Raw genomic sequence first — 25020 nt, 5'->3', positions numbered from 1 at the left:
AATTTGCAATTTAATGAGAATGAAGTCGTACTATTTCAAGAAATAAAAGTCGTAATATTACGAGAATAAAGTCATAACTTTACGAGAAAAAAAGTCGGAATATTATGAAAATATAGTCATAACTTTACGAGAAATAAACATAATTTCCTCCTCCACAAAAGAGTCAATTTCCCCCAGTTCCGTGTGGTTCCTTCTTCGGAATAAACACAGTTTCTTGCACAATCTTTTCAAGGTCCTGATACTTATGATAATGTGGTGCTGATGTGCCAAAAGATTAAGTATTTCATTATTTGTGAAACTTATACTAAAGTATGACTTCACAAGATGCTCCACATTCCTCATTTTCACACATGCTGCTCTATTTCCCCTCTAAAATAACACGTAAAATTACTACTTTATAATATTATGACTTTTTTCTCTTAAATTCATGACCTTATTCTCATAATATTAACACTTTATTCTCGTAATATTATGATTTTATTCTCGAAATCTCCGATTTATTTTTTTTCCCCTCAATGTGGCCCTAATTCTCCGTCGTAAAATAGTATTTCACATTTAAGTGACGTTATAAAATCAATACTTATAGTGATACTCCGTAGCATTATAGGACTGCACAGGTGTGAGTGTATGCATTAGTGGATGTGTGTGCATCCATGGGTGGGTCCTCTGCTTTATCCTTGTCCCCTTCAGTTTGTTTTGGTATTCCCCGCTGTGTGCTGAGGTGTGCAGATGCTGCTAGACTGGCTAATAGACACTGATAAATAGATGGGCCATGATAGCACACACACCACAATGTTGGAGGTGGTACATACCTGTCCCACTGCCACATGACACATCTGGTTATTGATTTCGGCATATGAAAATGTCATCCAGTATGCGAGGGTTTGTCTACTTGAAACTCTGTCAACTTGGGATTTTCTGCATTTCCTTGATTTCATTTTGTCAACTGCTGTTGATTCAATCAAAAGTTGAAATACAGGCTGCTTGGTCGCCCACTAGTTTGTGAAAACTTGAGCATGACTGTGATCTGATTGAGGGCTTGTCTCTTACTCAACACACCATGTGCTTATGACAACATTGCATTATGGTTCGTTGAGATGACTGTCGGTGTCAATGCGCAAACTGATATTTCCACCTCTCCTATAGATTTCTCCCTGTGTACTGTAACTTGTAATAACTAGTGGAGTGCCCGTTTGGAACAGGCTGATTCATTGCCTGGCTCCCGGTAGCCTCCCAGTATTGCTGCTTGCAGCATTGTCAGGAACCGCACGGTGCTTGTTGACTCCAGGGAAGTGAAGTTCGCTTGTAACGTTAGTATATCCAGCATCCAGTAGGGCTGTCAATGAATATTCTAAAATCGAACAGTAAAAAAAGACAGATATTAAAATATGAAAATCAATATTAAATTATGGAAGAAAAAAAAAAGCAGCACTACCACGGCCGTCTGCCTGGCACGCACTGAATGCACCACATGACGGAAATCACACAACGCTACTTTCATTAATTGGAAATGAAATGTAACGTTAGTTCAAGCTGACTGAGGAATAATTTAACAACTGTAATGCTGTTCGTTTGTTTGTTTAAAGTTTATTATTATTGAACGTGTCATATATCCAAATTGCACTGCACTCCATGGGATCCTGAGCAATACACCCGCCAAGTGTGAAGTAGATCAGATGAGCAGTTCTCGAGATATGAGAAGGACATACAGAAAGAAAGACAGATTCATTGCTTTTTAGTTAGATAATAGGAGTGTAGAAAATATACATTTTTTTTAACTTATCCTTTCTCTTAACTATCAATAGTATGTAGAGTTTAGTAATATTAATAACTACTTAATTTACCAGTACAGTGTGATCCAGAAAGTGACTGAATGGCTGTTTAGTGTAATTGCTCATAAACGTTTGTTTGTCTCACATTTTAATTGTTTTATGTTTTTGGTTTTCTAATAATGGCCAAAAAAAAAACTGTTGGACAGTAAACATTGGCTCAGAACCTGTCATAGCAATATTTATTCCTTTGTTTATATACTGTTTTGATTAAGCTGAGGCTAGTATGCAATTTTAAACTGAGTTGAAAAAACTAAAAAAAAGATGCAGTATATTTTTCAAGATCGTATTACATGTCACAGATTATGGATCATTAGTTACTTTTTCTTCATCGTCCTTTTGAATATGACACATGTTGAACATATTTACAATAATCCGAGTGTCAAATTACTGTTAAGTCATACACACAAACACTCACATGCAGGTTTGAAGTGTATTGTAGGCAATGATACTACATTTCTTGTATGTCCTTCACAAAATAACATATGCCCAGCAAGCCAAGTCGTTTTAACTTTGGATTCACAATTTGTTTTTTGTTGTTCTCTGCACCTATAGGCCGGTCTTTCTCACTAACAAACACACATGCACCGTCTCTCTCTTCTTACAGGCAGCGGTGTCAGAGCAGGTTGATGCTGCAGCTCAGAGGTCTAGCCCTGGTTCTGACTGGGCCCCCACCCGAGGCTCAGATCCCAGGCCAGAGGATAAGACCCTTCAACAGAGATCCTCCAGCTCCGTCAGAGGACAGCAGGTAGGTTAGCACACACTGCTGCCAATTATGTCAAAGACAGCACGTGGGTGAGCAGCTAACATGCCCACATTACCACTTCGCTCAGATTAGATCAAAGCCATAGAGAAGGGATATGAAGGAAATGGTCTGTTGAGAATCATGTGATTCATCAGACCCTGCTTCTGCCAACCTTTGTCCTGAACTCCCCAACACACACACACACACAGATGCCCCTCCTACTGTGACCAGGCCGGCGTGTGCTGCAGGTTTCACGCATGCCTTGGGCTCAGGCACTGGCTAATTTACCGCTTCAACAGTACATTATGAACAAGAAAGAAGCTTTTGATCTTCTCAGTATTCCACTCATAAGTTTGGCAGTTTCTAGATGGCCTCACTCACTCTAAAGCTGGCCTGAAGACACATTGTTTGATTTATACAGCTGTCCTCATTATGGCTTCAATGGAGGTGCTTCTGTTCAGGCATTTTATACATGTAAGGTCATTATTTTGTACAAAATAAATAAACGGTATTGACATCATTTGATGGGCTTCCCTTTTCTGGAGGCTCTGTGATGTTTGCCCTAGGACGCACCCACACACACACCCACACACACACACACACGCAATAGTCTGTTGTTATGCACCTACTATTAATTATTTGGATTCTTGTGCCAATACTTTAAATTAGAGTGGGCCTGTGATGCATTTTTCACACAATGCATTTTTAATACCTTATTACGCTGAATAAAAACATGAATCATAATCTGGTTTATAAAAGTGTAAATCGGTGTGTTTAACACAGTGTGCATGTGTTGTCCTTTTCAATAGAAAACCAAATTTAAATGAATCTATCAAAAATGTCTGTTTACTAAGGTAACCTACAGTAAGGTCACTTTATTAGAAGTCAGCATTTTTAACCATTTCAACACCTTTAAATACCTTCTGGGTGGAAAAATCTGTATTGATAGGACCCTCCTCCCTTTACATGAAGCCCGCAGCTAACACAATTAACACAAAAAGTCCATAAGTATAGTGTCCCTGTCCCAGCTTGACAGGCTTGAGCTTCACTTGATGTGAGACTGTGGTTATTTTTGCCCCTGACCCCACACACACATATCTATTGCATACATACATTTTCAAACTAAATTTTAATTCTGGTGCATGATCATATAACAGCTGCTTGGCCAAAAGAGACAAGTCCAAAGAGATTGAATCAAAATTGCAAATCTTACTATATCCTGCTCTCATGGAACCATTAAACTAAAATATGTATTTGTTGAATATCAGTTCAAATCAATATTTGTTTTATTTTATTCAGTAATACAATTTGTACAATACAATATCAAATGAAAAATACAGTAGAGTAGAGTAATTAAATTGAATTCATGTTTAAGGGTGCTTTCACGAGGCAACATTTAGTCTGTTTAATCAAACTCTGGTGCAGCTTGTTGGGGAGTTGTGAATGCAGTAATCATACTCTGGTGCGGACCGAAACAACCACACTAGTGTTCGACTGGAAAAAGCGATCTCGGACCGTTTCCAAGCGAATCCTAGTCTGGTTTGATTGCAGGGAGAACATAATCCGACCCAATTACAGGAAGTGAAGCAAAATGCAGGTTGCCTGTGCGACCATTTGTAGAGATGGACACGGGTAAACGACAGGTTAACATGAGTGGGAGAGGACTGACCTGAACTTCTGTAGAAGTCTGATGTTTGCCTGACATCTGGGCCGAAGAGAACACACAGAATACGCTAAATAAAGTACACAAAAATAGTGACGTCATTCGAGATAACACAGTAGATCAGTGCCGAGTCAAAGTGAAAAAACATCACCAGCAATATTTCAGTCTGTGATTCCCTGCATAGAAGTGGCAGCTCTTTTTATTTGGTCCACTTTCATTTGTGCACTTTGAAACTGAACCAGACTAAATAGAAAACTAACCAAAAGTATCAATTTCACTCTGATTCGGACTAGCCAAATTCATTTTACAGTAGATTCAGTTTTCACAGTTCTGTTCCAATTTGAACTCTTTCTATTTTATTCCCCAAGTGATGATTACAAAGCAGTCATCTGTATAAGACTGCTACTCTAGGAAGGGATTAACATTCTTCACTCAACCAGCCACCAGCCATGAGGCACAGAAGTCAAAAAAGTTGTAATAGTTAAGGTCATTAGCTTTAGGTAAGTAAACATCATGTCAACTTCATAAGTCATGTTAAACCTCACTGTTATTGAAAACTTGAGCATTTTGAGTAGTTGCTGTTGGCTGCTTAATATCCAAATATGATGATTCTCCAAAGAAACCATAAACCTGTTATGCTTCATTACTCTCCATTTAAACAATAATACCAGTCTGCAAGGTCAAAAGCTGATGAAACGAGCCTTCTGTGCAGCTCCACTGCTACCACCTAGGACACAATTTGCAGCTCATTCAGTAAACACCTAAAGTGAAATGTGTTTATTGGCTGAGGCGACAGGCAGTTCACAGCGGTTCATGACTCGCAATTTGCTACAATACAGTAGGCTAAGTGTTAAACTGATACTGATGTTCTCAGGATCTGAGTGAAGAAAACGTTTTCTTTGAATTGGGAAAGCCTGATTCAAAAAAGAAAAAAACAATAAAAGTAAATTAACTCACCAATGATTAATAAAAGTTACGTTTATTGATATTTATTTCAATTCAAAACTATCCCTTCCCCATGAAGATCACTTGAGTTCCTCAGCTGTCCTGACTTCTGGGTTTAGCACTTAACTCTTCACCAACGCAGCCATCAAGGTAGTCTCCGAACGTGCATTATCTGGTGTCGGGAGATGCATTTCTCTTCATTTTCAGGTTGTGGTTGTCGCGCTGTGGTCGACTTATGCCCGTTTCATACCGCTTTAACTGACAAGCTACGACCGTCAAGGTGAGATTGTGTGTTCGTATCTACTGCTAGCCATCAACGTTTTTCATTAGCTACTATGGCTATCACAGCACCCTCTCAGGGGAAAGCTGGTGGTGGCAAGGTTAAGGATGTAGCGTACTGACGCCAGACACTTGTCGCTGTGTGGCAGGCGTGACGCGCTACAAATAAAGTTGAGCTGGTCTCTTTTTTCAGCGCTCCAATGACGCAGTGAAGCGTCAACCAATCATGTGTTTTCGTTTCACTCTGTTGAGATCCATCAAAAAAAGGTTGTTAGCCAGTTCCCAGTGCTATTTAACAACATAACTACGTCAACGAGCACTTGAGCAACACTTTAACGGCGACTCGCCGACAATGTAGCTGGACACGTTGGCCATTTTGTTGCATTTGTCGCTTGTAGTGTGAGCGTAGCATTAAAATTCTTGAGCGTTTCTTTCAAGTGTCGGTGGACTCAAAAGCAGAGTCCCTTTCCAACACCACGGTAAAGCACAGGGATAAGGTGGCTTCAACTAGCTCTTGCGGGGGGGACACGGTGGAATACCCGAATTCAGAGTTTCCCTCTCTGTTCAGACAGAGGAAGATGACAGTTATGTTATCATGGAACTGCTCAGTGATTTTGCCTTTTGCCAAGAGAGAGAGAGAGATAGATGGCTCAATTCAGTCTTTTCTGTACAGGCTATGTACAAATTATGCATCTATTTGGACAGGATACTCTTTGTATCTTGGGCATCTTTTCATAGACAAAAGCCTCTATCTCTCCGGTGTAGTCACGCTGGGTAGTGGATCATTTTGTTGATCATTTATTCTTATAAAAGTCGTTGATTGCAGCCTCCGGAGAGACTTTCCGCTCATTCCACCTGGGGTATGGCTACCTCATGGGCCATGTTCAGGGGCATTTCTGTGAGTGATATCTGTGCCACTGCGTGCTGGGCATCCCCTCACACATTTTGTTGGTATTACCACCTTAACATGGCGGCGTCTTCGTTGGCGCACTCAGTATTCGGTGTGGGTTCATCGTAGTTGTGTATTCTCAGGTTACCGCCTCTTACATTAGTCATGTGTTTGGCAGTGTATCTTGGGTCTTTTGAATTTTTGTACTCCTTTTGATAGATTTTTTTTTTGAGATGGAGTACATTTGCTTTGTGTTACGTGTGCACCCATGTGTTTACACTTCGACGTATGTCTCTCTCTATCTACGTGTCTTGTCCTGTGCTTGTGTGTATACAACATTCCTATTCGCCCGGCAACCTGAACAAGTTCAGCTTTGAGAGCTCCAGACGCACACATGACACGCTGCTGCAATCATAAAGAAGCCCATTGATGACAGTGACCCCTCTCTCTGGGAGATGGAGAGAGAGAGAGGGTGGAGGAGGGAGGATGTAGATGAAATGTTTCTTCTTTGCTCCACAGCCAGTGACACTGACCCCTCAGTAACTAACAGTTTTACTCTTGCTTGCATACAGACTCTGTTTAGATTCGGGCCTCTCCCCTCATTTCCCTCTCACTGTATGCCCTCCTCCCCTCCATCTGCATTGCACTCTTATGTTTGCAGAGCAGTTACAGGGTGCGATGCACAGGTCAGGTCATGGCCGCCAACCAGCTGCCGAGATGAGGTAGACAGCGGGCACGTCTTTCTTCGCCTCGTATTCTCTGCTTTTTATCTTCCAGGCCTGTCTTGTGGAACATTAACAACAGTGTCACAACATAGAGCTTCCCACACAAACAGAGGGCATTCATGTGTCTTGTGAACCTGCGGCAGACGGGCGTCCAACTGGACCAGAGAGAACATCTGCGGCAAATCTCAGTCATTTGTCAGTGTCGCCATGTCATCTTCCCCTGTACTCCTTCACACAAAGCACACTGCAGTTTCTCTCCTCTGGTGCTCACATACAGACGGACGTTAATGATGGAATATTCAGCTCATTGTTAAATAAAGCCTCCCCATAATGCACTTCTACCTGAAAACCTATTTAGAATTCATCCTCGATAAGTCATACTTTATAGTAAGTCATCTTTACTTTTAAGTTTAGGGCTTTTAGTTGATTTTCCCTTTTTGGCCTCTCAGTTTCCCCTATGCACATACAGGCTAAGCCAGTTGGCCTGCCACTCATCAGGAATATGCAGATCAATCTGCTAATTAGTTGCATAGAGTCATTAAGGCTGAGTTAGAACACATGGTTGGCACCCATACAGGCATGATAGCAGAACCGAGCACACCAGGTCACTGGAGTCAACTGTAGCTCTAGGGCACATTCCCAAACACACTTGCATACTCAGAAATTTTTTGTCACAGGCAAATTATTTTATAAATATAATAATGAAAATAAACATGTCACTAGACAAGTGACATAAATATCTATTTATTATTGTTATCATCCTTAATCTTATCATAACATCAAACCTCAGTTTTGTACAAAGTTTTTATTGCCATTAAGGCAATAATATCCTTAATCGCCTTTATGGTTATCATTTAGGGCTTTTCCATTGGCATTTTTTGCAGCGCCAAGTCAAACCATGCAGCGATGATTTGCGTTTCCATTTTTTTTTCATCGGGTTACGCAGAGTCGCTCTCGAGATGGAGCATCGCCGTAGTCGCGGCCAAAGTGTTCCCGACCCGAACTCTCATGGCTATTTTCAAAGGGGTCCCTTGCCCTGTCACCTCAAGATATGTGAATGAAAACTCTGAGATGAACAGAGTGAAAACTGTATCTTATTAGATAAAACAGATGTTGACAAATAACAAACAAAAAAAGTTAATAAATCGTAGTATATTGCATTATATCTTATCGCAAAACTCAGCATATTGTGACCTAAGTGTCGTGATAATATCGTATTGTGGGGCCTCTGGTGATTCCCACCCCTACTGGGACCTGTGTTATTAAAATGCTCTTGCCATTTCTACCAGTCTGTAGTTTTATAACTTTAATATTATTAACATTTTTTGCACGAGGGGGCTTATACATCCACTATCCTATCATAAACCTCCTCACTCCACCTCCTCTTCCTCTTGTACTCCTCAACCACTCCAGCCCAAGGACTGTTGTACGTTTAGTCACATTGCATATTTTAGCCTGCCATCTGGTCAGCCCTGCCTGGCACCGCAGGGGTTCTCCTATCCTCCCATATTCATATTCCACTAGCATATTGTTCCCACTGCTTTTCTACAGCGCGGCCCCAGTGCTTCTCCACTTCTTTATTTATTTCTACAGAAGAGGCTGGATAGCACACTGCACTCCCCCCCCTAATCGGCGGCTCTTCCAGTTGTCCTATCAAGTGTAACCTGGAGGCCCCTAGTAGAGCAATTAGAGCGGCCTCCCTGCCCACCTCTTGTAATGAAGCCCAGCACATTCTGGAATCTATAGCCCCTTTAGTCTCCCCTAATGGGACATCATTATTGTCAAAGAAACAATGTAAATGGAAATGAACATACTCATTAGCCAGTCGCAGGGAGAAACCTTTGCCGCTCTCAGCTTGCAACTCCCACTTCCAAACACACACATGCACACACACACACACACACACACACACACACACACACACACACACACAAAACTGAACCTCCTCCCTTCAGCTTCTGCGGACTGCTGCTCCAGCCAGCTTGCTTTATTCCTCTGATAGCGTGTTTGTTTGCGTGTGCATATGTGTGCACCGAAGAAGACAATGTGCATGTGTTTTTTTTACTCAAGGTGAGAGGGGAATGGAATGAACATGGATGATTCCATTATTGGCATTCACTCAGTGTTTTCTACAGATGTTAATTGCTGCATGGGTTTGTGCCCGTCTGTGTAAAGTGAAGTGTGCTCAGTGCTTCTCTGCTTACCTGTCCCAGGGTGCACCAGTGCAGCGATCCAGGTCTCTGTCCCCAGCCAGCAGCGTGGGGTTGGGTAGCGGGAGGAGAGGAGGGGCAGAAAAGAAGATTCAAGACCTTGAGGAGCTGCTGCAACTGAAGGTAACTAGCTAACATAGATGAATTCACATAATATCCTCTCCTTTTTCCCATCTACATTAATCAATCTATCCCCAACTCTTTGTTATGGTCTATTCTAACTGTAAGTCCTGTGCTGCCCATATCATCCTCTTTGTCTTCTCTGTCACATGCCAGTGACTTTGAACCACTTCAAGGTATTGTTTGCTTGAATTGGACACATTCAATGACATAGTGGTGTCCAGCTGATAGCATGGAGCACCATTTAGGCGATAGTGGAGCTGCTTGTTGCTCTGGCCTCTATCTTACATATGATTGCTGCTATCAGCTGCTGGTTTGCAGCTCTGTAAGAGTCACAGTCTCCGAAGGGTTCAATTGCACCACTGCTGCCACTGCCTCCTCCATGACCTTCTCTTACAGTGTCTTTCACACACACACATACAAATACATATGTGTGCACACACAAACGGAGCGTGCGTAGGCAGTGAAGCAGCAGGAGAGGAGCTGCTCTGGTGAAAGTGGATGCAGGCTGGGTTTTTTTTTCCCTTAAACGAATCAGCTTTATTGGTCTTTTAACCTTCACATGCTCTATGACGTCTTTCTCACACTATTCTTCTATGTTCTTTTTTTCTCTCTCGCTCTCAAATTCACTGCAAGCGAAATACACGCAATGTTCACCTCTCCCCTATGTTTCTTGTAAGGTCTCAAAATTTGACTTTCTCTCTTTTATTGTACGTCAGCAGAGTATATTCTCCGCTGCCATAATCTTTGTTTTTTCATTTTGACTTTTCCCCAAAGCTGCCCTCCTTGTTGCCTTTCTTTATCCTTTCCATCTTCCAGGCTGACCAGCGAGTGAGTGATTATGCAGAGGTCGTCTCCCTTTGAACACAATCTCGGGAACACATTAGGCGTCATTTTCTTGTCAGATCTGAAGTGTCTGAGTTACATCACTGGCAGACAACGTAGATTCAGACGACACGCATGACTGTCTTAGTTAATGGTGCCATTTACGTGTCTGCCAGTTGAGGGGCGTTTAGCAAAGGTATGCACCGAGAAAACTGTGATTGGCAACTCACATCTGTGGCCACATTAATGAGAGCATTAGTTCAGAGCGTGATTTAGTGGTCATGTCCTTTGCTTGGATCTGGCATTGAGCGAAATGCCCTCCATCAGCTACAGTTGAGACCTCACCTCCAGCGTCTTACAGTACAGTACTTCACTCCGTCTCCAGTTGATCCTATCCAATTCTTTCCAAAAGAATGCCTTTCAAATTGGGTACGCCAGCCTGTACCATTGACATTTTGACCTTAGCAGCTAACAGCAGACAAACAAACAATTCTCATAATAATGGCCTCTTTTTTTTCTTCTTCTTCCGCACACTTTCAAGTAAACAGTAGCTGTTGCTGTGTAATTATTTTTCAGCTTGAGAACGTCCACAGATGTGTATGCTGGCTGAGTAAGGGGGTGTATTGATCTGTGGGCAAGGGTCTGTGGCCTGATGACCAGAACTGGGCTGCCCAGGGGAAGCTCTGTAAGGAGCCTGGGAAGCCATGATGTGGCTAATGCCCTGCCACTTGCTCTCCATCCCACCTCCCACCCCTCCATCAGTCAGCCTCAACTCTTCTGTGTCCTCCCCCAGCTCCTAGTTCCACCAGTTAACACTGCCCTGCTCTGGCCCCTTTCATTAGAGCCTTGTTTTTGAGAGGTTGGGGGCAGCTTGAAGGGGCCGAGGATGTCTTGCAGATGTCCTCTGTGAATAATCCGCACCAGGGAAAATCCATACTTGTCACATTGGCAGTGTGAATGTGCTTCGTGTGTGTGTGTGTGTGTGTGTGCACCTGTTGTGTGCATGTTTGTGCGCTCTCTCTCTGTTCTCTTTGTCCTTGTTAATAATAACAGGGCTGAGGGCTCGCATTTCCCTCTCTGCAGGGCAGCCGTGTCATATCAGCAGTAAACAAGCTCCTTCCCTTCAGAAAGCGCTCGACAACTCTCCCTAGCCCTGGCCACTCAAGCAGAAACCTGTCCTGCACTCTTCCTTTCACTTTCTCTTTTCGCTTTGCTCTCTCTCTCTTTCTTCTCTTTCTAATTTCTCCGTTCTCTCTCTCTTTCTCTTTCCTCTATTTTCATCAGCTGCCGTCCTCTCTTCCTTTGCTCTCTTTCCACCTCTGTTTGTCCTGCCTTTTGAAAGTGTTTTCTGCACCGCCCTCGCTGTTAAGGTCAGTGTGATGGGGAAGAGGGGTGCCCCTGACAAGAAAAATCTATATGTTGTCTTCTCTTACTCCTTCTTTAAAGCCGGAGCCCAATCTTGCTGTGTTTTAATAGCTGTCAACAACAGTGTCGGCAACAAGCCCACCACTACAACCCCCACCCAACACAACACGTACTGGTCATCAGTTGGTAACTCCAGTGAGTGAGTTTCTTTGCTGAGTGTGTGTGTGTGCGCTTGGCGTTCCGTGGCCCCATTGACTCGTCGTGTAAATGTCGTCCCTTAATGATGTCTCAGTTGCCCAGTGAGAGTGGAAGCACTTGTCAGGGAGGGAAGGTGAAGAAAGAAAAGAATCTGAGCCCGCTGGTTTCTGTCAGACGGAGGTGTTTCAGCTGTAGACCAGTTTAAATATGTAGACGGCGAGGGGCTTTTCTCAGCTTCCCTGCCACACTGCTGTGCCAGTGTAAATGAAGCTGACTCCTTATTTCAGTTAAGTTATGTTTCATTTGACATGTACAACTTTTGTAGAAAAAAAAAACCCATCTTGTCACTGTGTCTTACAGATGGCGGAGAATGAAGAGCTGAGGAGGGCTCATGATCAGCGCCGTGAACGCCTGCGTCTGATTCAAACCAACTACAAGACAGTCAGAGACCAGCTGAAAGCGATGGAGAAATCAAGTGGCTTGTGAGTACACGGTGTACACATGTTTAGTTACAAACTCTTGTCACACAGCTAGGGATGTCACGAAACCAGAAATTTAGTAGTCGATACCAATACCAGTCAAATTCCACGATTCTCGATACTAATTCGATACCACGGTAAAAAACAAAAGTAAAACAATAAATCCCATGTACCCCAACATATACTCCTTTATTACCGTTTGCATACTAATTGTTAGGATGTTAAACAGGTCATAATTCCCTCTCTATTATCTTTTTTATATTCCTGTGAAAACATCTCCTTCAACACTAATTTTTACTGAATATGGCTTATCATAATTATCACAATGTAAATCAATGGCACCTGACATTAGCTGTTAGCTCTGTGCAGGTAGCAGTGTCCCCTGGTGTGTTTACTGCGTCCCAAACACAATTATCGTCTCCGGGAGGACGGGACGGCATTAGTCTCGAGCCCTGACGGTAGAAAAACGAGTACCATCACATAGGGCTGGGCGATATGGAGAAAATCCAATATCATTATATTTTTGCCCAAATACCCCGATATTGATATTGAGATGATATTGTAAGGTTGCCCATTGGTGTTTTCACAGAATATTTACACATTGAGATTTCTATAAATAATCTTCAGTAATAAGGATATAATGACTAAGTGGGTAAAGGCAAATAACAGAACAGCTAGAATAGTCTGGTCAGTTCAGAAAATGACTTCACTTTACTGTAATGCAGCCTTTAAAACAATGCAAAGACAACACTTATGCTGCATTACGATATTACTATATCCAAAATCGAAGATAATATCTAGTCTCATATCGCAATATCAATATAATATATTGCCCAGCCCTAGCATCACATTTTCAGAATTTGTCATCTACTTGGTATCAAATTATCGGTTTTCGTGACATCCCTTCACACAACAAAAGTTAAACAATGCACAGGACGTGTTGGTGTACACACATTTCATAAAACACAGAGGACCTCTGCATACACAAAGTAACTTGGATAACTTCCAGCAGCAGGCAGTAAGAGATGTTTCAAAGCACATAACTCACATTGCCTTATGTTAAAAACCCTTGTGAAATGCTACAACCCTCTGAAACCGCTCACAAAGAGTCTTAGGGACTCATTGCTCTCCACATGTTGTCTGACAAGACCTGAGTGCTGGATTTGGGAAGGTGGGAGAAATTCCTTCCTTTTGCCTTTGAAAAGCTCTGAGGTTTTAAGCCCAGTCAATTTGGGCCGTTTTGTGCCAAGTGTGTGTGCGCTTCTGCGTCTCTCCTCCCTCAGCGTTCATTAGGATGTGAGAGCCAGAGGCTGGAGGTGTCTGGTCCTGGGGGGTGCAAGGTGTTTGAGAAGTCCTGTGAAAGGAGGAGGGGGAGAGGAAGAGGAGGGGGAGAGGAGGGTCCATTTCCTGCCTCGACCTGTTATCTCCACCAGAAACCACGGGATTTTTACACAAAGTGGAAAATGTGCTGGAAAATGTCATTAATATAAGAGTAGTTCTCTCCATCGTCTCCCCCAGCCTTTTCCCACTTTTTCTGTCTCTGTTTCTTTTCTCCAACAGCATCGCCGAGTCCATTTTAAAATGTAACTAAAGGTGCATATGTTTGGTGGCCGCGCGGGAGCAAAGTGTTGACCCCGTCAGCTGTTTTCTCTCCGGGTTAATTAAAGAAAACAGCAGTGCAATGTGAGCCCGTGTGAAAGTGGAGTGAGTGAGAGAGCGTGTTCAGCGCTAGGCTCGACTCGGCTCATGTCAGCTCAGCGCGGCTCAACAGCATGTGTCTGAGACAGTGGGAACAAAGACGGAGAGATGTAGAGGGAGAAAACTCTCAGAGTCAACACCAGTTGTGCTGCCGTTTCTACATTTTAGCAGGTTATCAAAGAAACTGCTCTGCGTGGGGAAATTAATGGGCTTTTGTCGGAGCCTGCCTTGATTTTGTGAGGAGAAAACATGTATGTTTTTATGATAACACAAACGGGGCCGTGGTTAAGAGAAAAGAGCTAGGAAGACCTACAAATCCATAATAATACGTTTGTAGTGTCAGTGTATTTGTATTTCATGACTGATTTGACATAAAATTGATGCAATAGGCAGCTTTGCCCTTTTCAGTCAGAGCCCTCCATGGCACCAGCCAGTCACTCAATGTTATGATCCTGGCATTCATTTGGCATTAAGCCCCATCCTTAAATAGCTGTTAAACCCACTGGGGTAATGCCAGCCTGAATGAGAGACAATAGAAAATGACTTAAATACTCCCATTAGTGCTGGGAAATCAGGGCCCTAACAAGTCAGTGGGGATAGGCGTCGAGTCTCATTGCATTTCCAGCTTGTTAGGGATTTCCCTGCAGCTTCCATGCTGTGTTGTTGCCTTTTTGGAAAGATGCAGGGGGTCGTTTTAGTTTCCCTTTTGTGTGCAGGACCAAAAGATAAGACTGCGATGTGTCTCCCTCCCCCTTACCTGCCACACAAATATGCCTAAATACTTCAGTTTATATACACAGTATACGTCAACTAAAATATATTAGCGTTAGACACTAACATCCTTTTTCTTGTTTCCCCTCATATCAATCTTCACCTCTCATAAAGTATTGAATTAAACAATTGGTTGCTGCACGGGCCAGCTGCTGAGTGACGTCACCGGTGTGTGTGATAACCAGTCCCACCCAGGATAGAACTACCAACCAATCACGGAGCAGACGAAGGGTCCATCGGCTCATCAGCATGCAGGCAGTGCGCAGTTGGCCAGTCCCAGTGAAACCACCCTGCCATTCACCATTACCACAGTATTTTCCCAAAATGGCATGAAGGAGAGGGGGAAAAAAGCCCAACTTCTTATTTATATTAGAGAAGGGAAAAAGTTTTTTAATCAGACTGGGGATGATGAGGGTGAGCAAATAAAATTAAAGGTTATTAAAGCATCCGTACTCTGATCAAAGTTGCGCCCATAAACAGATTCCCCCTGAATCAGAGCAATTAGCCGCAGCAGCGTGGAAAAGTTCTCTCTATTTCCTCCTGCTTAATAATGGAAACTAGGATACCATAGGGGAGGAAGCACTGAGGCCTGAAGAAGATAGCTCTCTCATGGCTCCATGTTCAACAGCTTTTAGGCCCACTGTAAACAAATTAAAATGCTTTAAAAAGCTTTACCGTGACTTAATAAAGCTTCATACACCTTTCATAAGGAATGCGGTTGATACGCTACATACTTAAAAATCGCAGAGAGAGAATTAAAACAGAGCTGTGGGTAAAATATCATGTACTTTTACAGCTCCGGGCAGTGTTAAGAGAGCTCAGCGCTGAATTCACCGTGTGCTCGCTGTAGAATCAGTAAAAGTGTATCAATCTCTGTGACTATACAGTGAGATTATCCGTTAAGTAGCTTTGCACTCTGGGAAACGAACCCAAGCACACAGATAGCACACATATACACTCACCCGCCGCATACACTACAAAGAAGTTCAAGGGCTTCAAATTGCTCACAGGGGCATTAGCAGTATTAAATGAAAACATTTGCCGTTTCTCAGCAGCCTCCAACTCCCAGGCACCGGGGTTTAAGTAGTGTTAGCGCAGTGTGGCTGTGTCTACATAGCCAATAATGACCACGGGAAAAGGAGCCCTCCGCAATAGCAGTGACCCTCACAATCCATTTCCACACCTCTACCTCATTGATTGAGTGAGAAACTGTAGTGTGTGTGTGTGACAAAAATCATATTGTCTTCTGCGACTTTTGCAATTTTGTGGATTTTTCACTAAAAGCCGTTTTAGTTTGCAAATGAAAGGCTAATTGGAATTGAATGTGTTGGGCTAAGGCTGATTGATGAGTTGGGTGTGAGCAGGGATGCAGTTGAGGGCAGTAGGGACAGTGTGTGTGTATGTGTGTGTGCGCGAGTTGAAGGGGAAGTTCAATGGAGGGGGCAGCCACTGAGCACAAAGTGTCATTAAGTATTCATAAGTGAGGTGTAGACATTTGAATGACCTCGTTTGCGAGTGCGTTTTTTGCCATTATTTACATTTGCATGGCACACAGGGAATGGTCCGCCGCCCTGCCACACAGGCAGTGCCCTGGGCTTTAACAAACATGCATACGTGTGTACATGATTTGCCACTGAAATGTCAAAGTCAAGGCTGCGCATTTGAATACTGCTAAAGATGGCTGAATAACAAAAACAGAGTGAGACTAAGGGGCCTCGATGCCCCCATGTGAATTGGCCAGAGGCGGCAAGATGATATACAGTACCAACCATTTTTCCCTTGTTAGTATGTTTGTGTGTGTGTGTGTGTGTGTGCGCTATAAGTGAGTCTATCTGTTCAATTTATATGTATGCCTTTGCCTCTACATTTGTACTTTTTGTCTTCTTATATACTGCATGTGTGTGTCCAGGCCAGGTGGAAGGACGCAGCGTGCACAACCGTGGCAGCTAAGACAAGAGAACAGTGATGCAGTGTGGAATGAGCTGGCCTATTTGAAAAACCTCACTAGGAAACTCTCCATTGAAAAGTAAGTCACCTGCTGTCAAACATAGATACTACCAGCACTGGACGTTTGAGCGTGCACACATATGCATATATTCCTTCTTTCTCTCTCTCTTACACGTGTACACACATGCCGACACGCACTCCCACTGTCCCTACTTGTTTGTGGGTGTTAAAAATCTGAGTGTGCCCTTCCCAACTTCACAGCGTCCACCTAGCCCTCCACATCATTACCAGCCAGCAGGGGCCAAAGCACGATCATTAGACTCTGTGCTCATTTGTAAAATTGGCTGCCCAAAAATTTCACACATAAAAGTGCAGGAAGTAAAATCACATTATCAGAATCCCTGGCTGTGTCTTTGTGAAATAATTGCATTTTTAATGGAACCTTTATGCCAACATGTAGTCCTGTTGCTAAGTGAGTATCAATAAGACACTTTGTTTTGGTGTTTTACTAGCAGTGTGACTTTTTCTGTAAGAGGTTCTTTTCATTTAATTTCTGTCTTTGTTACTTTCCTCCTGTCTTTGTCTTTTAGTCCGTCTCTGGGTGTAGTATAGCCATTGTCTTGTTTGATCTAGAGAAGCCCCTGTACCACTAACACTGACCCTCCGTGATGCTGCACAAAGCTTGGCCTAAAGCCACAGTCTTCCTCTCCCCTATCTCCCCTAGCCTTCACCTCTCCTCACCTCTTCCCTCCTCTATCCTATGCCTCTGTACCCTCCTCTTCCTACTTGTCTTCCCAGTTGCCTCCCTGCGGCCCTCCGTGATGCTGCAGTAGGCTGAGGCCAGTATTCTGGTACTTGCCCCCCCCCCCCAGCCCCCTCTACTGCTTTCCCCTCTGCTCACCCCCCTGCCCTGTCCTCCTAATCCCAGCTGAGCTCATTATGATATAGCCCGGCTGCCTCTCTCCAAGCCTGAGCTGTCCGAGCTAATTACAGGCTAGCAGCCCTAGTGCCGCCGATGCTGCCTGTTAAGGGATGTCCATCCGTCTGCCTGCCTGCCTGCCCGGCCACGACTAGAGCCGAGCAGAGTTGAGCACTGGATGGTCTGGGGGTGGGGCAAGAGGGGGTGGGGGGGTAGGGGGAGGCAGACTACGGTGAACGCGTACGGCCCTTGGAACTGACCTGCGAGGGAAACCTCGAGGGATGAAGAGCGGCTGGCCTCTTTCCTAGCTGTGTAACTGGCCTGTCCTCCGGGGTTAGTGTTGATCCCCTTCATGTGCCCCTGACCAGCTCCACCTCATCTCCTCCATTCCCGGCCCCCAGGGCCCCTCCTTACCCGGGTGGCTGGTGCAAAGTAAACTTGGCCGGGGTCTTTAAACTTGTGCTTTAGAAAAACTCTCCGTTCCAGGGCACGCATCTGCGCACACACACGCACAGCTCAGCGTGTTAAACTAAGCGAAAGCATACTGCCCATCTCTATTCCACTGCTCGCTTTCTCCCATACCTGTTGTCGGACGGAACGGGAACAGATAAGGTTGTTGGCACCATGGACGAAGCCAGCTTAACCAAACAGCTTTACTTCCCTGCAATGCAAATTTGTGTTGAGAGGCAATAGAAAAGTGTGTCCATCACAGTGCAACAACAACAAGAGTTTTTTGGAAGCATAACTGCCAGGAAACTACTGGGGAAAGCTGTTGCGGCTTGTTGACCGTATTATAATGATTGTGCTTGTGAAGGTTATGCTAGATAAGTGTTAGCAATGATACACTAATGGGTAATTAACTCCTGGCAGCTGAAGAATTTAGGGCCAAATAAAGGGCCCTTATAAAGCTTTAGATGCCAAGTGGCTGGCTGTAGAGGAGAGTCTCTGTTTAATCTAATTCGCTCTTCCTTATTGTCATGATATTGTGCACAGATGTTCCCTATCACCTTCTCCAAAAACAGCACTTGTAAAACGCCGTCTCGAGGCCCAAATGACCGTTTCCCAGAATGAATATTGCTGGGATAAGTCCTGCACAGTGGGTCCCCACAGTGTTAAGAGAAGGTTATGAAGCCCAGGCCCCCCTCTAATCTCTGCACTCGAGTAAGAGGTTGAGCAAGAAGGTGAAACAGGTCTGTTTGTCTGCTCTTTGAGCTGATTTACTGGCTCCCTGTGGCTCATCCTAATGACTTAAGGATGCAGTAAGCAACAAATTGCTTATTGTTTGACAACCTTTTACAAGAAAAGTATAGAGAATTATCAGCAGGATGGTTTCTTGTGTCGTGTTTTGTGGGATGGTGTCTCTGTGAACATTGTTAAGATGCACATATTATTTGGTCAGTACATTTGAAAAAGACATGCACTACATAGTCAAACAAACACAGGACTTTCGACCAGGATACTGCTGTTCATAGCCCATGTGAAACTAAAAGTAAACATTGATTTTGTCACGTCATTCGTTAGTCTCGTGACTGGTTAGTATTGTTAGTCCCATGAGTCGCGTGAGTGAAGTTAACGCAAACATTTCCTAACCCTATCTAAGTGGTTGTGTTGCCTAAACCTCCTTTTAAAAACAGAAGTTTATTTTGAAAGGACCCTATGCATGTAGCAAGCGTATATTGACACGCCATCCCTGACATGTCCAAAACTAACGCTAGACACTTGTGCATTGGTATCTGATGCCGATGGGCCCTGACCAAGCGGCGGTATTTGACGAGTTGGGAGTGAGAAGGTGTTGACTTTTTACATTGGTTGCACTGGTGCGCCTAAGTTTTTCATTTAGGTGCACTAGCACATAATTTAGATGCACACAAAATTTTATACATTTTATAAATTGCAAATACATTTTGAGCTTTACCTTTTTTGTCATGTGTAGGTTCGCATAGACATTGGTATGTTCTTAACACATCATGTAAATGATTGGAAACAGGAATAAAGGTGCAGATAAATGTTTTTTGAAGCCATCTCCGCCAAAGATGTTGGGTCAGAAGGGCGCCGGAAGTAGGGGGTCCTTTGGACCAGGGCCAGGGGACAGGGGTAACGGGCACCGCGCATTTTTCTCGCCGAAAAAAACAATGAATAATCTTCACTTTGAATTACCGGTATTTTTGAACACACATACACACACAGAGACAGACCTGCTAAATGTCAGGCGTACCAGTGTGACCAATGAACCCGTTTAGTCGCACTTGATAGGGTTTTGGTTGCATGTGCCAAAGTGGTCTCATTCTGGAGCCCTGACTGTACGCACTTTTATGTCACTTAAAAAGCTGTTGAAAAGAATTCAATTTATCCATCACGGCATACTCAGACATTGACGTGAATTGGAAATATAACTAACCAAGTTGAATTTGTCTAAAACACTTCATGTATTGATGCTAGCTATCACATGATTTCAACTTGTCTTGATAGTATGGGACTGCCGTGTTGCTTTCATTACTTAAGAGTAATTTATGCTTGCCGCATCCGCAAGGGTTGCGAGTGTCTGCACAGCCAAAATGACATCACACCATCAGACACTATTTGCCGCGAAGAGAAATCTGCACGGAGTATAAAAGATCCAAATGTTTCCTTGTCACGATTTCACGTCAGCTCATGTCCGTGTGCCTGTCCTTGCAGAAAGTATAACCGAGGCTTTAGTTAGCAAACAATCCCACTAGTATGCATTGACAGAATCTGACATGAAGACCCATCTCTCAACATTTAATCAGTTTACAATATATCTCAGATGCACGCTGGAGTGCTTTTAAGTCAAAGGGCACAGACAAATAAACTAGTTGACACCGAGGATGATTTTTGATTGAGATTTCCTTCTGGCTGTAGTAGATAGCTGACAAGCAGCTACGGGCAGGGTGGGCGAGAAAATTCGCAGTGGGATCATTTTATATGCCTCATTATGCATCTGTCTGCGGCACTCCATGTCCGTGCTTGTTAATTGTTGTTAAAGGTCTGTTGGTAAAAAGAGGCAGGGATTATTTAGGCACCATAAACAGAATAAACACATGCAGTGCACCCTCAGACTTAAGATGCTATACTCAGACGACATCAAAGCATAAATTAGCTAGCGATTACTGGGGAAAAAGCCTTTGAGATCATTTGCACTACAGCAGCAGTGAAAGCTCCTCTGTGGAGAGTGACCATTATGGACGTGAACCTCCCCAATAAGCGACGTTGACACTAATTAAGTTTAATAAAGTTTACCCCGATGTTCCTCATATTCCTCCATTTCTTTTCGTTTCATCTTGATTTGCTAAAAGGTATTAGAAGTAATGAGAGTCTTTTGCCCCCCGGACCAGGGCTTAGTTGGAGGAGGGACACATTTGCTCACACAAACACACGGAATGTTTTATGCATGTTTTTAAATCAGACAACTAAGGTTTTTCCTTCATTAATTATTTGGTAAATTAATTATTGTGTAAAAAAAAAAAAACTTGCTTTAGTAATTATGATGCAAGCTTCAGTGCGCCATCAAGTCTTAGCTGGTCCCTTAACAAGATGAAATTAGAGCACAAAGAACACAGTTATTTCAAAGAACCAAACCTCAGAAATTCAATAGAGTGCTACAGGAATGAGTCCTAAAGCTAGGAAATGAGTTAACATATTAGCACTTCTGGTTCCCTCGTCTGGAAGTCAATCGGTTTCTTGAATGGGTTTTTAGTTGGATGCCTGAAATAAGGTCTGTGTTTAACTGAAGTTTAAAAGATTTTAACGTTTTGTTCTATGACATAAAATACGTCAGTAAATAACAAGTTGCTAACAAGTGGCTAAATGAGACTACTAAACGTCAGCACGCCTACTCATCCACCTTTACAGCTTCGTTGTGTATACTCGCGCTCATGCGACCGTGGTGTAGTTCGTTTATAGCCTATCGTTAGCTTTTTACTTCTGGCGATTGCATGCATACTTCAAAAATCATAAAAGTGGTGTTCATTTGTGGAGATTATTATTATTATTATTAACAAAACGCGTAAGTATCATAGACATTTGTTTTCCACACAGCTTATTTTCTGCAATAATGGAAAAATCCCATTGGCTTTTTGTCGAGGGAACCATGGATCTATAAAGAGAACTGGGTACAACGTTGTAGGCGGGTTCCCGTTCATTCCTATGAGAGTTGCTCAGTGGCGCATGAAGCCAAAATGGCTCGACTGCCTAGTAATAAAGTATCATTATCTTCCATCGATCTTCCGCATCCATTGGGCCCGTAGAGCAGGCGCAGTAGCGTTTCCTTTAACCCCGCCTCCCAACCCTTGGTCCGGCCGTGGTCTTGGTCACATTCACATGAACGGTTCGGCTATTAGTGCATTTTGCAACTTTTAGGACCCAATGATTTTAATAAGGGTTATTATCAAAGGCATCACGTGATGGACACAGAAGTTATAGAACCGCCATTTGGCCACTACGAAAATGAATTCAAAGCCTGGCGCTCTTTCTGGGGGCTTGGAGGGAACCAGGGTGATTCTATCCTCGTGGTTGGCCTACAAAAATGTGTCATCCTTGCAGCGCACATACAATAGAGCATGTAGAGTAGTGTGCCTATCTCCTCTCATATTCAAATAGTCATTGACTGTGGAAGTGGTATTTACTTGTTCCTCATGTTTAATAAATACAACATTATGGTATTGTTTTATTCCATATTAGGATACCTCGCAGCGTCAACAAGGCTCTTAAACAGGGAATATGGTGGATATCCTAGGTTGTTTCCACCAGTGGTTATTACATGAATCCCCATTTACCTCTCATATAAGTGGCCTGTGGCTGGAGAACCAACTCTTAAAGACTCACTGTTGCTGCTGCCGCTGCATCGCCAAAAGCTAAAATACAGCACTGAGCCACGTAAACTCCACTAGTCACCATTTCTGCTGACAGCAGTGGCTTATCCACCCAAACTCCCTCCATGAATGAACAGCCCTCTAGTCTGAGTTTAACCATAGGGGAATCCCCCCCCAAAAACAAAATTCTTTCCCCAGCGATAAAAATGCCAGAGGTTTTTTCGCTTTCTCACCCTATTCCCTGCTGTTCCTGTGTATTTTTATGTGCCGAGCAAGAAACCAAGAGGAGGCTGGCGCGTGAAAGCAGCACAATGGCTGCAGATGATGTTGTGTTGTACACCCTTGTGGATGGAGGCTGGCAGTTTGTGCTCTAAGCTGTGTTAGGTGCAACACAGGTAGAGACAAGATCAAATGACACAGAGTGGATAGCTCAGGGCTGAAGTTCTAGCGCTGCACGAGAGAGAAAATGTTTTCAAAAACGGGGCCAAAAGAGCGGCGTGAGACACAGACTTACATTGCAGACCACATTATTACCAAACATAACACTTGTCTAGTGTCTTTAGTTTGGTTTCTGCCAAGAAACTTCTTTTACTTTTATGCCTGCTGAGTGTTATTCTACCTCAGGTGAAGCGGCAAGTTGAGAGGGAATTGGAAATTGTCCGGCTAGCTTCATTTGATTTATCATTTTAGATTTAAAAAAAAAAAAAAGACTTGAAATACCCTATAGGAGGTGTGGCTACAGAGCACCTTTTCTCCTGTGTGATAGCAAGGATACATCTCAGATTAATTGCAGGTTACTGAAGGTAGTGTAACGTAGGGAAAAGGGTCTGGAATTAGTTTCAGGTGGAGGCAGCTATAATGTGATGCCTTGAGGTTGGGATTTAGCTCAATGTTACCGCAGCCTTAAACATCCTTTTGAATTCTCAAAGCTACTCTTTTCCCATCATCAGGACCCCAATAGGCTGAAATATAGTAAGCATCTGTTTATCAAATGATGTACTCACACAAGGAAGCAACGTGTCAGGAGTGAGGCTGTGAGGGAGGATTGGAGCAAACATTTAAGGCAACGGTTTTGTGCGGTTATAAATTAAAAGAGAAGGAAAAGAGAACACTGTTGAAAGATGTGGTTTCATTCAATGGTGTAATTAAATGTCAATTTTCCGTCATTGACCAAATTAGCCACAAAAAGAAAAGATAATTCCAAATGTGATGTTTGGACAGAAAACAAAACTCTTAGCATTTTAACACTGTGACTCACATCATTTAACTTTACAAGACTAAAGCAGCTGTGACAAAATGGAACAACAATCAGTTCTAAAATACAAATTGACCTGTAAATTGTTTTGCATTTATTTTAACTTTCACTAAATAATAGCGATGTCAAATTTGTTTTAACGCCACTAATTTCTTTAACGCATTAACGCAATCGATCTTTCGGAGGTTGTACTGGGCTCAGTATTAAAGGTGGAGTGAAGATACATTCAGATGACATCATATGAAACCAGAAAACCTATTGAATCCATTAGTACCAACCGTGTAATACTAGCTCTTCGCAAAGGAAGCTACATAACGCTCCAAACTTGCGATTAATTTTGGCGAGGAAAAACTGGCATGGCCATTTTCAAAGGGGTCCCTTGACCTCTGATCTCAAGATACAGTATGTGAATGAAAATGGGTTCTATGGGTACCCACAAGTCTCCCCTAGTCAAGTCAACACACTGACAGCTGTTGTTGCCTGTTGGGCTTAAGTTTGCCATGTTATGATTTGAGCATATTTTGTATGCTAAATGCAGTACCTGTGAGGGTTTCTGGACAATATTTATCATTGTTTTGTGTTGTTAATTGATTTCCAGTAATATATATATATACATACATTTGCAGAAAGCAAGCATATTGCTCACTCCCGTGTTGATAAGAGTATTAAATACTTGACAAATCTCCCTTTAAGGTACATTTTGAACAGATAAAAAATTTGATAATTTGCATTTAATCACGATTAAATATTTTAAGCGATTGACAGCCCTACTATATAACCTTGGCAGATATTGAAGTTAAGTCACCAAATTTGTATTATTGCTTTTATAACATCCCTAGCTCTGCTAATTCCCCATCTATGGCAGACTGGTGCACACACACACACTGCAACAACTGAACGTTACTGAATAAGGATGCAATAGTCTTCCATCTCCGAACTGTTTTGATGTGAAACCGGAGGCCCCCTGGCCAATGAACTCCATCTGCAATCCAATCCCTTCTCCATCCCAGAAAGTATGCTCATCCTTCAACAAAATTGAATGTTTTGCATATGAACTTTGGTTTAGCGTCAATACCATCAGCATCCGAAAAGGCATAAAAGAGAAACATGAGATGGAACAGGCTCCTTTCACATGCTGCATATTTCAGCTCATTTGTCCCATTAACAGCCCGGACACACAGGGCAGTGCCGGTGCCTCATCGACTTGAGTTCATTTATGGAGGAAAATCTATAGAGAAGCGACACATATCCATCTGCTTCCTCACCCCCCCTCAGGGAGAGTCATTTGTGTACTTATTTAAGCTGCGGTCAGCCATTAGACCAGGCCTC

At 43.0% G+C, this 25020-nt stretch overlaps 1 protein-coding gene across 3 annotated transcripts in view; it reads left to right on the top strand.

Moving 5' to 3' along the window:
* cntln (centlein, centrosomal protein) overlaps positions 1–25020 on the top strand; it is a 109776-nt gene that overhangs the window by 31823 nt on the left and 52933 nt on the right. For all 3 annotated transcript variants that reach the window (XM_037763929.1, XM_037763930.1, XM_037763931.1), the window contains exons 10-13: positions 2437–2577; positions 9289–9408; positions 12154–12275; positions 16651–16767. In XM_037763929.1, the coding sequence (XP_037619857.1) occupies positions 2437–2577; positions 9289–9408; positions 12154–12275; positions 16651–16767 (500 nt within the window). The remainder of the gene's footprint in view (positions 1–2436; positions 2578–9288; positions 9409–12153; positions 12276–16650; positions 16768–25020) is intronic.

The sequence above is a fragment of the Sebastes umbrosus genome, chromosome 3, assembly GCF_015220745.1.
Source record: "Sebastes umbrosus isolate fSebUmb1 chromosome 3, fSebUmb1.pri, whole genome shotgun sequence".
Classification (NCBI taxonomy): Eukaryota; Metazoa; Chordata; class Actinopteri; order Perciformes; family Sebastidae; genus Sebastes; species Sebastes umbrosus.
This window is presented reverse-complemented; position numbering and strand designations above follow the sequence as displayed.